We start from the raw sequence: 16174 nt of genomic DNA, 5'->3' as shown, positions 1-16174 counted from the left end.
CTTTCATGGGTTTGGGCATCACTGGCTAGGCCAGCATTTATTGCCCATCCCTAACTACACTTGAGAAGGTGGCGGTGAGCCGCCTTCTTCAACCACTGCAGTCCATCTGGTTTAGGTACACCCACGGTAATGTTAGGAAGGGAATTCCAGGATTTTGACCCAGCAACAGTGAAGGAGTGCCAATATAGTTCCAAGTCAGGATGGTATGTGGCTTGGAGAGGACCTTGCAGATGGTGCTGTTCCCATTTGTCTGCTGTCCTTGTCTTTCAAGTTAGAAGAGGTCACAAGTTTCGAAGGTGCTGTTGAAGGAGCCTTGGTGAGTTACTGCAGTGCACACTGCTGCCACTATGCTTTGGTGGTGGAGGGAGTGAATGTTTAAGATGATGAATAGGGTGCCAGTCAAGCAGGCTGCTTTATGCTGGATGGTGTTGAGCTTCTTGAGTATTGTTGGAGCTATATTCATCCAGGCAATGAGGACTATTCCTCCTGACTTAAACCTTGTAGGTGTTGGACAGGCTTTAGGGAGTCAGGGGGTGAGTTACTCGCCGCAGAATTCCCAGCCTCTGACCTGCTCCTGTAGCCACAGTATTTATCTGGCTGATCCAGTTCAGTTTCTGGTCAATGGTAACTCCTGGATGTTGATAGTGGGGGATTCAACAATGGTAATGCCATTGAATGTCACGGGGAGATGGTTAGACTCTCTCTTGTTGGAGATGGTCAATGCCTGGTCCTTGTGTGGTGCATATGTAACTTGCCACTTATCAACTCAAGCCTGAATGTTGTCCAGGTCTTGCTGCATATAGGCACGGACTGCCTTAGTAACTGAAGAGTCGTCAGTGGTGCTGAACATTGAGGCAATCATCAGGCAACATCCGTATGATGGAGGGAAGGTCATTGATGAAGCAGCTGAAGATGGTTGGGCCTAGGACATTACCCTGAGGAACTCCTGTAGTGATGTCCTGGGGCTGAGATGATTGACTTTCAACAACTACAGCCACCTCCTTTGTGCTAGGTATGACTCCAACCAGTGGAGAGTTTTCCCCCTGATTCCCACTGACTTCTGTTTTGCTAGGGCTCCTTGACGCCACACTCGTCAAATGCTGCCTTGATGTCAAGGGCAATCTCTCTCACCTCACCTCTTGAGTTTAGCTCTTTTGTCCATATTTGGATCATGGCCATAATGAGGTCAGGAGCTGAGTGGCCTGGTAGAACCCAAACTAGCGTCATTGAGCAGGTCATTGCTGAATAAATGCTGCTTGATAGCACTGTCAACGACATCTTCTATCACCTTGCTGTTAATGGATGTCCTGGAGTACTTAGCTTTCTTCCTTAGATCTCTATGCAAGCCTCCATTAAAATTCACATTGGAAACAGGTGCATTGTCCTTAGAGCATCACCCAGGCAAAATCAGCTGCGGGCCCGCCAGCTGATCATTTAAACAATCAAAGGACCTGCCCGTCCAACCTTAAGGTTGGCGGGCAGGCCAGGAGCCCCGGCGGCAAATAGAGAAAACATGAAACCTCATCCAGTGGCAGGTTGAGGTTTCATGCAAGGTTTTAAAAATGTTAATAAAGTTTTTCTGTAAGTTATGAACATGTCCCATCTCATGTGACATTGTTACATGAGGGGACATGTCAGGGAAATTTTGTTTTTGTACCTTTACCATTTTTACATTTGGAGCCGATCTCCCTGAGGCAGCATTTAGCCTCAGGGAGATGTGCGCTTTTTCATGCGCATGCGCAAAAGAGTGCACTCTCGCTTTTAGGGAATCCCCCCGCACCCGCACAGGGAGCGCATAGCGCTTCCTGCTTGACGTCACGCTGGGCGGGCCTTAATTGGCCTGCCCACATAAAATGGCAGAGTGGCCCGCTTCGCTGGGGGAGATCGGCTCCCCGCCCACCGGAGATTTGGTCGGGCCCGCCCGCCAGAGAGGCAGAAAATTCTGCCCGTGGTCTCACCAGTGTTGTGTACAACTGAAGCATGACCTCCCTACTTATCAATTTCCCTAGCGATAAATAATAACATTCTACCAACTTTCCTCATTACTTGCAGTATCTGCTTACTAACCTTTTGTGATTCATGCACGAGAAAAGCCAGGACCCTTTGAATCTCAGAGCTCTGCAATCTCTCATCATTTAGATAACATGCCTTTTTATTCTTCCTGCCAAAATAGACAACTTCACATTTTCCCACATTATACTCCATTCGTCAGGTCTTTGTTCACTCACTTAACCTATCTATGTCCCTTTGTAACCTCCTTACGTCCTCTTTACAAGCTGAATTTATGGTCCCTTTTTATCTGGCTAGTGGAGCTAATTCACTCTCTCACCATTTGCTGTTTCAAATCCATCAATAATGTTGAACACTTCTATCAGATTTTCACTTTGCTAACATGGTTCTGCTTTGCTTTGCCATCAAAAGGGTAAATTTTCACCTTCACCAACTGCCATAGCAGATGACCTGCCCTCTATAGAATCTGCCAATTTTAACCCTATTCAAATCATTGGAATTCACATTAGTTGTATCTATAGATGGATGGGGTTTCATTGCGTTAGATTACTGCTGAGATGGTCAATATCAAAATCTAGCCCTGTATTTTCCTTTCACCTGGTGTCATGCTTGTGAAAGCATACTGTACTTTTCTCATGACTTCAACATCCAAGCCACGTGTTTTTCTTGTTCCAAAGGTATGACAGAGCAGTAATTCAGTGCTGTGAACTGGTGCTGACTCTGTGGATTTCTCCAGATCAACGTGACTGAGTTATTTTAGGTGAATGTTTGGCAATGTATCCTCATGTGATCTTGGGAACTTCCCATAGAGAAGTGAAAGTGGAATGGTTGCTGAAGCAGCAGGTTACATATTCTTCCTCCTTCTAGCCCTAACTCTTTCTAACTGTAGCAATTCTGACTCCCCTACCATCACCCTAACTGAAATGAGTTACCCTAGTATAGATTGGGGTTTGAACCTGGGATCTTCATTATTATTCTAAACAAGTTAAGCTCCTGAGCACTGAGGCAGCTCATTTCAGTTTTAGTGTGCATGTTGTGTAATTTTATAAGGAGAGCTTAGACTCATAAAAATCAAATCACATTATTTCCTGTCACCTTTGCACACACACAAGTCATAGTTATGACATAATTAGTTAGTTAAGCCACACCTAAGTTTAACCACCTTGTACAAACCTTTTCCCTACTCTGTAATATATGCAATCTTGTAAAAATATAGTGAGAAAGTTAAAGATCGTGTACAGTGTACATATGATGTTAGTTATTATCACAAAGGAAGATGATTGTGGCTATTGAAGGCCAATCACCTCAAGCCTAGGAAATCACTGCAATAATTCTTTAGGATATAGTAAGTCCAGTCATCTGCAGTTGCTTCATCAATGACCTTCCCACCATCAAAGGTCAAAATTGGGATGTTCACTGATGATTGCAGTGTTCAGTCCCACTTGCAGCTCCTCAAATAATGAGACAGCCTATCCCAACATGCAGCAAGAGCTAGGCATCAGGAAATACAAGAGCAGCAGGTACATGAGAATATCTCCACCCGCAAGATTCCCCTTTAAATCTCACAACATCTTGGTTTAGAAATATATCATCATTCTTTCATCATCGCTGAGTCAAAATCCTGGAGCTCCCTTCCTAAAAGCACTGTGGGTTTACCTATACCTCATGGACAGCAGCAGTTCAACACATTTGCAAGGGCAATTACAATGGACAATAAATGTTGGTCTTGCCAGTGATACCAATATTCCATGAACAAATAAATATAAGAAAAATTAAATGACTTACTAAGACTTAATTGTTTTATGCCTGTTTTTAGACCTGCGTTCCATGCTTGAAGTCTTCACCCTACCTGGGTGGTCCAAGGCACAAGAATTAGGTCTTGTGCCTCATTAATGTTACTTGGGTTAGCTGCCAGTGCGTATTATGTCTCCATAGGCAACTTGCCAATTTAAGGAAGATAATGTCAGGCCACTTGTCTTGCTTGTGCTATTCATGGTCCAAAGTAAGTCCTAGGAATAGGGGAATTGACTGCCAATGGAGGTGAGTGGGAATACAATGGAATCATGGAAGCTAGAGAAGCCACTAGAGAATCCTAAACAGAACAAGCCTAGTTCTGACCCCATTTATCAATATCCAATTTCACAGAGGGTACCTAAAACAGCCATCAGGCCTCTCATTTACAAATGAATAGAGATTAACACCTTTTTCAGGGAGCCAAACGGGGACCTAAATAATGGCCTGAATAATTATCAGGCCAAACGTCTTTTCGACATACTTTGGGTAAGGAAGAAGAATAGCCCTCATTCTGCCTGTTTTCTGCCTGCAAAATGAGCACATTGAGTTCCAAATCCTGCTCCACAGTCTGTGATCATCTTTTATCTTTGGAATAACAGATAATGGGGCGATATAATCAAAGGTTTTTTAAATTATTAAAGGATGGGATACGATAGATAGAAATCAAGAGCAGAGACCCATAGATGCAAGCATAAATGTAAGGGATTTAGAATCGGGGGCAAAAGAAGTTGATTCACACAGAGAACTGAGTCTGTCAAATGCACTGCAAGGTTAGTGGTTGAGGCAGGAACTTTGTCAAAATTCCAGGTGACATTGGTGAGGTGGCTGAAGGAAAAAAGGCTTTGAAGGTATATGGGAACAGAGTGAGTAAATGTGATTAAAGCCATTGGTTGACATTGAAGCTAACACAGGTTGATTGAGCTGAATGTCTTGTTTCTCTGCTTTAACATCTATGTGTTTAATCCAGGTGACCGCGGGTCTCACCTGCCAGCTGGAGGGCCAATGAGAGCCCTGCTTCACATCCTTTCGGGAATGCCCACTATTAAGCGTAAATCAGGCCTTCCCCAGGATTAAGGGCCTCAGTGGCAGAAATCCCCAAGAATTGCCGGACCTTCCTAACTGTTATCTAAAAATATCTAGAAATATCTGATAGGTTTATGTTGAGAAAGCAGACAAAAAATAAAATGCAAGTGACTTTTAGCTTGTGTGTGTGCAATGAAACCAACATTACCATTGCTATGTTAATGCATCTTCTGATGCATATTTATATATCAAAACAAGAAGTTGCACTAAATATTTTCCAAATTAATTATTAATTGCACAGAATAACAGACTGTCTAGATAAATAAAGTTGTTCTAGGAATGCACTAGGGTTAAATTATACTAGGCTCAATTTTAAGTAGCAGTGTGGAACCTCTCTGATCAGCAACATTACACCGTTAGGAAACCTTTCATTCTATACAAAAAAACTCCATTCCATCATTTCCTCTGTTCCATATAGAGAGCCTGGAAAAAGGTTGCTATCTATTTACATAAAGGAACAAGAAAAGTAATCAGATTCAGTAAAGTTGTGCACTTACTCTTGTTTTCCGAAATTTCATTCTGGACAAAGCTGTCAGTCATCTCTCCAAATACTATGATCATGAGAGGGAAGCCAGCTCCATGAATTAAAGCAGCAAAACTGCCAAGCACCATCAGCAGTTTGTCTACACCAGCTGCATAGCGAAACTAAATAAAAATAATACAATAATATATAAATCTTATTATCCTTTTTCAAGGCAAAATTACAGTAGCACATATACATTATCACTTTTATCATCAGATAGGTATATATTCAAATCCTAAGGCAGCCTATTTCTCAAAACGCACCTGTCACAGTTGAGATGACTTTCATTAAAGAATTGATTATTAATCATATCATAATTTCTTTGCCAAGAGTACCATTTAAGAATTTACCAAATTCTAAAGTTTGCCTTGTCTGTTATTCATATGTTAAATTTGGGGGGATAATTAGAGGAGGGAAAATTTTAAGTGTGAATATCTTAAACAATAAAGAACTATATTATTATGGAAATGCACAGCAGAAAGTTAATGTTTAACAGAACCACAATGCTTACACTAGAGAAGCCCAGTATTTTCTTTAAATTAAAAAATTGTTACAGGTACATAGGCAACATTGGCAAGGTAATATTTACTACTCAGCCCTAGTTGGCCTAAGGGGCAGTAAGCATCAACTGCACATTGTGGAGCTGGAGTCACATGTAGCCCGTAAAGAGTGGGAATAGCAGCCTCCCTTCCTGAAGGATGTTAGTCAACCAGTTGAGTTTTAAAGACATTCCAGTGGCTTTCTTGGGGCTGAATTTTGCCCTCGTTGGGCAGGCCCGGGAGCAGCCTCAAAACCAACTGCCGCCCGTGATTGGGCCCTGAAAGTGATTTCACGCTGGCGAGACAATTAAGACCTGCCCAGGTCAAACACAGCTCCACACTTGTCGAGAAGGGCCAAAAGGGGGCAGGGGCCTGTCGGTTGCCGGGTTCAATGGCGACACAGCAGCCTGTTTAAAAACAGCCCAGGCAGCCCCTGGAAGACTGCCGCAGAAGGACGTCTGTTCTGTGGTCTCAATATCAACGTTATTGAGTCGGGTGCGGCTGGACGTGGCAGGCGGGAGGGCGGGTTGGGTGGGCACTTGGCCCCCCGCTTTTCCAATGAGTGCCTCGCTGTCCTGCTGGAGAAGGTGGCTGCCAGGAGGAACACCCTTTACCCCAGAGATAGGAGGAAGAGGCCACTGCTCCTCACCGAGAGGGCGTGGGAGGAGGTGGCAGCCTGGATAAGCAGCCATGATGTGGTGCGGCGCCGGAAGCACTTCAATGACCAGCTGCGTTCAGGAAGGGTGAGTATCGTGTTGGCATGGGTCAGTGTGCAGAAGTGTTAAAGTGTGACCATCCCCCCGTGGACCTCAGGGCTGTTAAAGTCTGAGTGCCAACTGTCAATGACGCTGGAGCTGGCTAAGGGGATGAGTCCTGGCTGCTTGGACTGAGTGCCTTGCGGCTCAAGGCCCATGACTCGGATGTGCCCTGCGAGATGTTCCTCAGCTGGGGTTTTCCAGGCTACAATGGCGCTGCAGGTAGAGAGTGGACTAAATCAATGCTCCTCTGTCCTTTCAGGAGAAGAAAAGCCATAACCGAGCAGAGAGGTCACGTACAGGCGGAGGCCCACCCAACCTGCTGCTGCTCTCCGGTTTGAGCAAGACGCCCTTGAGCTGGAGAGCCGGCACACTCCCCCATGCAATCGGGCATGGAGAGGCGGGGGTGCCAGGCGGAGGTAAGAGCACAGTGTACAGAGGTGGGACTCTCAGACCGTACAACCATTCTAGAGCAGTCTCCTCATTGATGTAGCCTTGAACCTGGCGTCCCCATTGATCACTGGAAGACGATGACAGCATGATGCATTGTCTCACCTGGCATGCACAGTGACAGTGTAATGACTTTAACTAATGACATGTCCTTCTTCTCCCTTTTAGGTTCGCCAGCAGGCGTTCCATCTGCAGGTCCCTAAAGGTCACCCAGACGCAGAGGACCACTGGGTGTCACTCTCACCTGCATCACACCCACTCTCTGAAGCAGGCACCAGTGCAGATACCAGCACCTCAGTGGGCATTAGTTTAGTGGCTAGTATCGCGGTGCACATTGGTGAGGGCACTTCACACTCGCTTGAGGTGGAGGTGCCAGGGCGCCGGCAGTTGGAGGACTGCTGGAGACCAGGACAATGCTCAGTTGAAGGCTGATGAGCCTCTGGGATCTTCCATTAGGCAGCAAATGCTGGATGTCCAGTGGGATGTGCGAGGGGATCTGGTGGAGATCCATGAGGGTCTGCGTGCCATGGTCTCTGTTGTGGAGGAGTCCATGCGAAGCATGAGCATTGCGCTGACTATCATGGGTGAGCACACTACCTCCTCCATTGACAGAGTGGCGACTCTCATGGAGAGACAACTCTAGGGACAGAATGAGGGGTTCCTGGGGTTGCGCTCGGACCTGCAAGCCCTCACATCATTACTGAGCTCAGGTGGTCAGTGTCAGTGTGGGAGATGGATGAGGCACCCAGTATCCCAGCTAGGTTCCCGTCCATCAATGGTGAGCAGGGAGGTCCACAGTGACTTTACGTTGGCGCATGAGTTGCCTGTCGTCTCTGTGGGCTCCTCTCAGGGCGCTCTGGATGACAGCAGCAGCTCCTCTGTCCCTCTGCCAGTGACTGTGGCATCTGATGAGGCTGTGAAGACTGGGGAGATGCCAGCCGTGGCACTGGCCGCTCCCTCCCAGGCGGAGCCAGCACAGGTTCCATGGGCCAGAGAACGACTGCCAAGGTCATCACGGCCAACAAGACAGCAGAGTCAGCGGCTGCCTCCAATGTTGGTGCCAGCGAGGGGTGGGTGGGGTGGGGGGCGGGAGTGGGGGGGGGGGGGGGGAGGTTGGGGCGGGGGGGGGGGGGGGGGGGGCGCATCTAGACGTAGCACTTAAAAGCATAAAAGTTAAAGGCACCATGAGCACAAGAGGGACTGGTTACGGGTGATTTTATGTTCATTTATGTGTAGTTAACGTACACTGGTCTGGGGCTTCAAACTAGTGAGGTTGATTTAAATCGCCTGTACTTGTCAAAATGATATAAATCTGATTTTGTCATCATGGCCTGAGTATGCCTCACCTTTTTATTTCATTGGTGCAGGGTACACCAATATGTAAAGCTGGACATGAGTGGCTCTGAAGTTTATTGCACAGATACTGAGTTTTCTTTGGGTTCAAATGAAAGGGTCCTTTCAGACATCTGGGATGGAGGAAGCAGCCCTGGCATGCATTTGAAGCTGATCTCTGGTAGCCTAGCTGAAGAAGTGTTGGATCATGGCGTCCCTGGTGCCCCTGCCTCCCTGGAGGTTACCGAGGTCTGGCTCCACACCCTCAGCGTTCCCTTCACCGTGTTCATCATCTGTAGCCTCTGCAGCTGGGTCAAGATTCACTTCCTCCAGTGGGCCCCCCCTTGCCAGTGACAGATTGTGGAGAGCGCAGCATGCAACCATGGTCAGTGATGCCTGCTCTGAGGGTATTGCAGCGCGCCCCCTGAATTGTCCAGGCATCGGAAATGCATCTTGAGAAGACCTATGGTCCTCTCTACCACCGCCCTTGTGGAGGCATGACTCCTATTGTAATGCTGCTCTGACCCTGTTCTTGGGTGGCAGAGAGGCATCATGAGCCACCTCTTCAATGGATAGCCCTCGTCACCCAGCAGCCATCCATCCAGGCGGGCCGGAGCACTGAAGGAGGCACCAAGGAGTGTCTGAAGATGTATGCATCATGGGAGCTGCCAGCATACCTTGCACACACTTGCAGAATCTGCATCCTGTGGTCACACACTATCTGCATGTTCATGGAGTGGAATCCCTTCCTGTTGACGAAGGCACCCGGCTGACCGACTGGCGCCTTGATGGCCACATGTGTGCAGTTGATGGCACCCTGGATGCGGGGGAAGCCAGCAATCGCTGCAAAGCCTCTGGCTCGCTCAGCCTGGCTGGCCTCATGCACACGGTAGAGAATAAAGGTCAGTACCCACCTGAACAGAGCTTCTGTCACCAGCTTGACGCAACTGTGGACAGCTGATTGGGAGATTCCACAAAGATCCCCCACTAAGCCCTGGGAAGAGTCGGAGGCATAGAAGTTGAGGGCCACTGTGACATTCAGAGCCACTGGCATGGGGTGTCCACCCACACAGTCGGAGCTGATCTCATGGCCGATCATCTGGCAAATGGAGCTGACAGTCTCCCTTGAGAGGCGGAGCCTCCTTCGGAATTGCACCTCAGACATATTGAGGTAGCTGCATCGCCGCCTATAAACCCTGGCAACAGGACAGAGGTGTCTTCTGCAGCCTCTTCTGCCTCGGACTACCTGCTGGCCCTGTGCCCCTTGTGCCTGCGCCTCTCCTCCCACAGGTCCCTCCCCTGGAGACAGCATGGGTTCATGTGGCCTCCTCTCCCTCTGCCCCTCTCTTCCACCTCAGAGGAGGTTCCACTAGCTGAGACCACAATCCCCGTTACCATTGCTGTCTGATACCTCGAAGGGTCCACACGGTTTGAATCCTTCAGGGGCCTGGCAGACAGCTGCTAAGAATGAAGCCCCGAACAGAGATGATGCTGCCAAATAGCAACCAGCTGCAAACTGTCTCCAAAACTCCTCACTACTCACACTGGCGATGCTGCTGACCCTTTTTATCCCGCCCTTGGATGAGGTTTGAGGAAATGCCGGCTAGCTGCCTGCCCGCTTCTCCCGTGCGATGGGCAGGAAAATCACAAGGGCAACAAAAAATCTGACAATTGCATTGTTAAGGGCCTTAAGTGGCCTGTTAATTAATGGTGGGCCTTGATCTGGCACCCGTGCGTGCCCGCCGAGCGAAAGATTGTGAGAGTGTGCGATGACATCAGAATGCTCGCCTGGCGTCATCGCGCACTATTTTACTCTCGCTCGGGATGAGTGCATGCCCGCCCGACGAGGGAAAAACTCCGCCCTTGGTCATTTTCTTGGTGCAAGCCCACAATTTACCAGATTTATACAATCAATTTCACAACTTACCATGGCCAGAATTAATTTTTATATTTTGTTCAGCCAATGTGTCTGATGCATGCATCCATACATGCATTACCATGTCCAATATCATTAATTCTGGTTACTAATTCAAGTTATTCATAAACTGCACCCACCTCCAGAGTTTTTGCTCAAGTGAGAGTGTACACTTTCTGTATGGGCACATCTTACTTAGATAAGCCAGGAAATTTACATGCAGATTGACATAATCAAGGTTTAAGAACATAAGAAATAGGAGCAGGAGTATACCATATGATACGTCAAGCATGTATGTACTGTGACAGGGAAAAATAAGCAAATAACATGATACATCAGTTTTGTCTCCATCCTAGCTGCCAAGTAGCAGGAACATTAACCAGTTATTTACTCTGATGAGTTGTATGATTTTAGCTAGTTAAGCTCCAGCAATACACCTGCACACAATTTGATGACCCCGAAGCATTGTGTTGATTCAACACAGTCATGGCTGATCTTCAGCTTCAAATCCACTTTTCTGACCGCTCCCCATATCCATTGATTCCCTGAAAGACCAAACATCTGTCTATCTCAGCCTTAAATATATTCAACAATGGAGCATCCTCAATCTCGTGGGGTAGAGAAACCCAAGGATTTATAAACATTTGAGCGAAGAAATTTCTCCTCATCTCAGTCCTCAATGATTGGCCCCTTATCCAGAGACTGTGCCCCAGTGTTCTAGATCCCCAGCCAGGGAAAACGGCCTGTCAGTGTCTACCCTGTCAAGCCCCTTCAGAATATTGTATGTTTCAATGAGATCATCTCACATCCTTCTGACCTATGGAGGACATAAATCCAATTTACTCAGCCTCTCATCATAAGGCAACACTCCCACCCCAGGAACCAATTTAGTGAACATTTGGTGTACCACCTCCAATGGGCTTCCGAAGAATGAAACAAACGCGGTTTGGTGGGGGGGGGGGGGCGAGTTCACTTTTGCAACATGCTGACGATCCAGGAAACTTCACATGAATGGGGCATCAGGGCAGACCTTCAAGTGGGAGGGTTTTTAAAAGGCTCACAGATGTAAAAGGCAATTCTGTTGAGGTGTTTATTGAATGTCTCTTGTTAACATTTTATTTTGCTGGCACTTAGGCTTTCATGAACATTTGTGCCAATTGGGGGTGACCTCTTTAACTCTAGCTCCCTTTAATGGTACAAGGAGGCATTCCATCAAATTGTCAAAGATGATATTTTAGGAGAAACAAGATGATGCTACAGAAAGTTACCTGGCAAGTCGGGATGCCAAAGAGATTTGCCACGCTCATCGGCTGGCATGAACATTTTCAAGGTGAAATAACTTTGCTTTGACAGATGTAGTTCATAGTGTATTTTACCAAAGAAAATTATGCCAGCAGACACCAATGACATCATTATGGGATGTTACATGTTCTTCTGAAACAGTCCAACTACAGCATATCATGGTTTGCATGAAGACAAATGATCAAGAACCAGCACTGCTTGATTATCACACATGACAAGATGCCAACCAATTCTGCAGGCTCTGGCACACCAAATCTTAAAATGACATAGATCCCTAGAAAAATCCTTCTTATAACCAACTTATGCAGCATTTCTTTCACTTCACCATGGAAAGCATAGCACAGAAAGACCATTCAACACATTGCATCTGTTCTAAAACTTTGTTAGAGCAATCTAAAATGAGCTCCAATACCCTGGTCTTGCCATTTGCATGCATCTGCCTCTGTTTCAAATATTTATTCATTTCCTTTAAAAAATAACAATGGTCTCTACTGCAACCCCTGTAGCAAAGCATTCCATGCTCCAATAACACTTTGTGTATACTTCTCCAAATTGTTTCACTCTCAGTGACAATTTTAATTGCTATTGAATCCCAACCAAAGGATATATGACAGAATTTTCCCTGAATTCCATTAAGTGCGGTTGTGGGCGTGGAAAAAGACCTATTTCCCAATAACCGCAAAGGTGGGTTTTTGCGCCGTATCATCTGCTTCCTGCCTCATTAATTATGCAGCCACAGGAAACACACCATATTGCTGTCAGGCAGCCTCTGAAACACCTGCGTCGTTGCTATCTCACCATTTCCTCACTCCAGGTGCCATATCTAAACCGCAGCCATGCACACAAAGTTCTCAATGCTTGCAATCCAGGACTGCTCCAGTGAAGACATGAACCTGAAAGCCAAGAAGGGTTCAGTGACCCATCAATGGAATGCCTTTTGGAGGCCCACCGTGATGTCCTCCACCCCTCGCTGTGGCCACAGGAGGTCCAGCAATTTCACCACTCCGGCTTGGGAGGCAGTGGCAGCAGTGGTCAATGCCAACACTACACAGAAGAGGTTAGCCATCCAGTGCAGAAAGAGGATGAATGTTCTCATCCATGCCACCAGGATAAGGCAATTTTCTCATCACTCTAAACTCACACACTCACAAGGCCATCACATATTCCCTGGCATCTCACTCGCTGCCAGCTCAAAGGACATCACCACTCACTCTCTCACACATACCCTCACATCTCCATCTGACCTCATCTCCTCTGGAGACAGCCTCCTCAGCCTTCGCCATCTTGAGGCCACTTGCACAGATCAACATGTGCCCCCACACACACCCTGTGATTCCCCCCTACCTTCCCCAGTACAGCCCTCGCCCTGCAGCCTCTTCCATTGCCTGAGGACACTTCTCTCCCTTCTCCAAGCAAGCCCTAGCGCTGCAGCCGTTGAAAAGCCAACTCCGCCTTATGGCTGGTCTGGTAGGTAGAGATTTGACCATGAACACCCCCACTAAAAATGATGTGGTGCTGCCTGTGAAACCTGGTGCTGATGCCCACGAGTGCTGCCCAAAGCCAGGTAGGCAAAAAATCTCAAAGTCCCAAGCAAAGTGCAGCTCGCCGGGTACATGGCGCTTATGTACCGTTGTGAAGCACGTTAGCATGCAATCACGCCGCTGTGAGCTCATGATTCAACATGGGGGGATGATTTTGGAAAGCAGGGCTTATAATCAGGTTTAATGTATTGAAATTAGTTTTCTGACGTGTGGTGGCGGGAAACGCAGCCCGCTATTGACAGGTGAAGCGGACGATCGCAAACTGTTTTTACGACAACGCAAAACCCATTTTGCGATCTTCCGATATTTTCTGCTCCTGCCCGTTATGATGCCCACTGCAAACGGGAGCAGGAATCCCAGTCACGGTACTTAGGTGTTCACTCTACAAACCTTCTATTACAGCTATTCTTGGCCTTCTTTGTTCAATGAAAATATTTCCATTATCTCAAGTTTCCCTTCAGATCTTTAATTTTCACCCCTGAATCATACTGATAAACCTATGATATATAATCTCTACCATTTTAATATCCTTTCTATAATCTACTGCAACTATGCTCTAGCCATTACTCTGTATAAATTCACATTACATTTTCACTCTTGTGCTCTATGTCCCAAATTATAAAATCCAAAATGCAGTTGGCCTTTCTATGGCTTTACTTACCACTGATACTTTCAGGGAATTATGTAGTTCAATTGCTAGGTCATCCATGTGCTTCAGCATCTTTCTATTAAATATATATTTGCATTTATTGTTTTCCTTCCAAAATGTATAACCTTGCACTTATCTACATCAAATTGCATCTTCCACTTGTCTGTTACTCCACTGACTGATCAAAATTTTTGACAGTCTTTCTTGCTATTTGTCAAACTCCCTACTTTTTTGTTACATGAAAATCTCTGTTATCCAACATGCATCATGAATGGGAGGTGCCGGTCAATCAGATATGATGGTTAACTGAGATGTAAGGTCACTTCCGTGTTTTCATCTAATGTGGGTGTTGAGGTCTCTAGAGGTGTGTACAAATCAAGTGATGGTGCCAAGGGGAGATGGTGCTGCAGAGCAGTGAAAGGCTGAGACCGGAGCAAGGACAGGCCGTCAGTAACTATTATCAGTGAGATATCTCCAATCAAAAAACAGACCCAACCTCAGAATTCCAGTTAATAGAGAATTCCAGTTAGTAGAGTGCCAGATAGCAGAAATTTGACTAAATCAGCGAATGTCAAAGTTTTTTCCCTTAAGCCCAAGTCCAAATTATCTGAACATCCATCTTTCTATCCATGTTGTTACATTTTCTCTTAAACCACATGTCTGAATTTTACAAACATGCCTCTTGTGAACTCTACAATTCACTGTCTTCTAAATATCTATGCACATCCCATCTGCTGAATTCCCTTTATTGATCTAAATCATTCACTTCTGCAACTTTACAGCAGCTGTGGAGGTAGATGATATTACAGAGGTGGAAGTAGGTGCTTTTTTTTTAAATGGAGAGGATATGGGGTTAGAAGTTTAGTTTGGAGTTGCAAATAGTCTGGTTCAATCTGTGGAAGCAGAGAGAATGAATGGTGAGATATGGAAGCAGATGATGTCACCAAGGAGTATTATGTAGATGAAAGAAAGAATGAAGCCATGGAGCCAATAGATCCTTAGGGACTCCAGTGGTAATGGTATTGGCTGGAAAATAATCCATTGCTGTTGATGCTCTGGCTATAATTGGATAGGTAAGAATGAGGGCTATCCTACTGAGCTGGACAACAAAGGTGAGACATTGGAGCAGGACAGCATGGTCAACTATATCAAAGGCTAAGAAAGAGGCAAGGAGGGGTAATGCACTACGTGCATAGTTATACATAGGATGTCACTTGCGACTTTGACCAGGACCGTTTCAGTGCTGTGCAGAGGAAGATTGATTGGAGGTTCAAATATGCAGTTGTCAAAAAGATGGAAATAGATTTGGGACTTGACAATGCATTCAAGAACTCTGGTATATGTTCCCTGGCATTCTCTAGGTACCCTGTTTGTCAGTAGAAGGAGGCACCTTAACTCTGCTTCTATGTTAGAAGGTTCTGGCTTCCAAATTCACGGAGTCAATAGTGCACATATTTCACTTTCTTTTATGTTGTTACCACTTCTTGTTTCTGATCATGATCCACATCATTCAGCCCAACAAGCACATCCTCCAGATTTTCTAAGCTCCTCATGAAATTTCTGAAATTCCTCCCAAGCTAGAAAAACTCTGAAGGATATTTACAGCTACCTGCATTTAGTAAAAAAAGGGTTTCCTAACAAGTTAACAAGAGATTTCTACATGATTACTATGTAGATAAAACTTTGGGATCAATTTGAATGTGCAAGATACCTTCCAGCTTGCCTCCTCCTAGAAAGCGTTCTCACACTTGGTTTTGTGAATTTCAAAGGAACATCAATTATAACAGTCTCATAATTCAATGCCACTAGTTACATACGTGGAAAAATCCAGTGCCTTTAACAAACTTGCTTTACTTCATCACTGTTTAAAGCTCAATGCTGTATTTCTTATTGGCCTCAAGGCTTCCATTACTGACCTTTCTTATCACCATAGCATAATTGCTCTTGCATTGAACAGCTGCAGTGAAATGGAAAAATTCTAAAGCTTTCTACCGCACTACCGCTTTATCACCAAACAAATCTATAGCATTCATTAACTTATAGGGAGAACATTGACTGTAGCACTACTGTCCAGTTGCTTTATGATATCCAGGTTGTGTGATAACTGAGAAACCTGGATATAGAGTATAGTAAAGTAAGGGAGACTCTTTGGGATAGCAGGTTTCACTCTCCTGCCATACAGACTATTGTCCACTGATGAGGGAGTGCCTCCACAAGAAGACTAGTAGGGATGAATGCAGCATGTTGTGAGGAGCCAGGATGCAAGTCCATGGACTGAATC

At 45.8% G+C, this 16174-nt stretch overlaps 1 protein-coding gene across 1 annotated transcript in view; it reads right to left on the bottom strand.

Annotated features, from left to right (window-relative positions):
• Positions 1-16174, bottom strand: part of abcb4 (ATP-binding cassette, sub-family B (MDR/TAP), member 4) — a 146659-nt gene that overhangs the window by 117918 nt on the left and 12567 nt on the right. The window contains exon 4 of the mRNA XM_078538419.1: positions 5385-5532. Within this exon, the coding sequence (XP_078394545.1) occupies positions 5385-5532 (148 nt within the window). The remainder of the gene's footprint in view (positions 1-5384; positions 5533-16174) is intronic.

This window comes from Cetorhinus maximus, chromosome 3 (genome assembly GCF_964194155.1).
Source record: "Cetorhinus maximus chromosome 3, sCetMax3.hap1.1, whole genome shotgun sequence".
Classification (NCBI taxonomy): domain Eukaryota; kingdom Metazoa; phylum Chordata; class Chondrichthyes; order Lamniformes; family Cetorhinidae; genus Cetorhinus; species Cetorhinus maximus.
The sequence above is the reverse complement of the archived record's forward strand: the minus strand, read 5'-3'. Positions and strand labels throughout refer to the sequence as shown.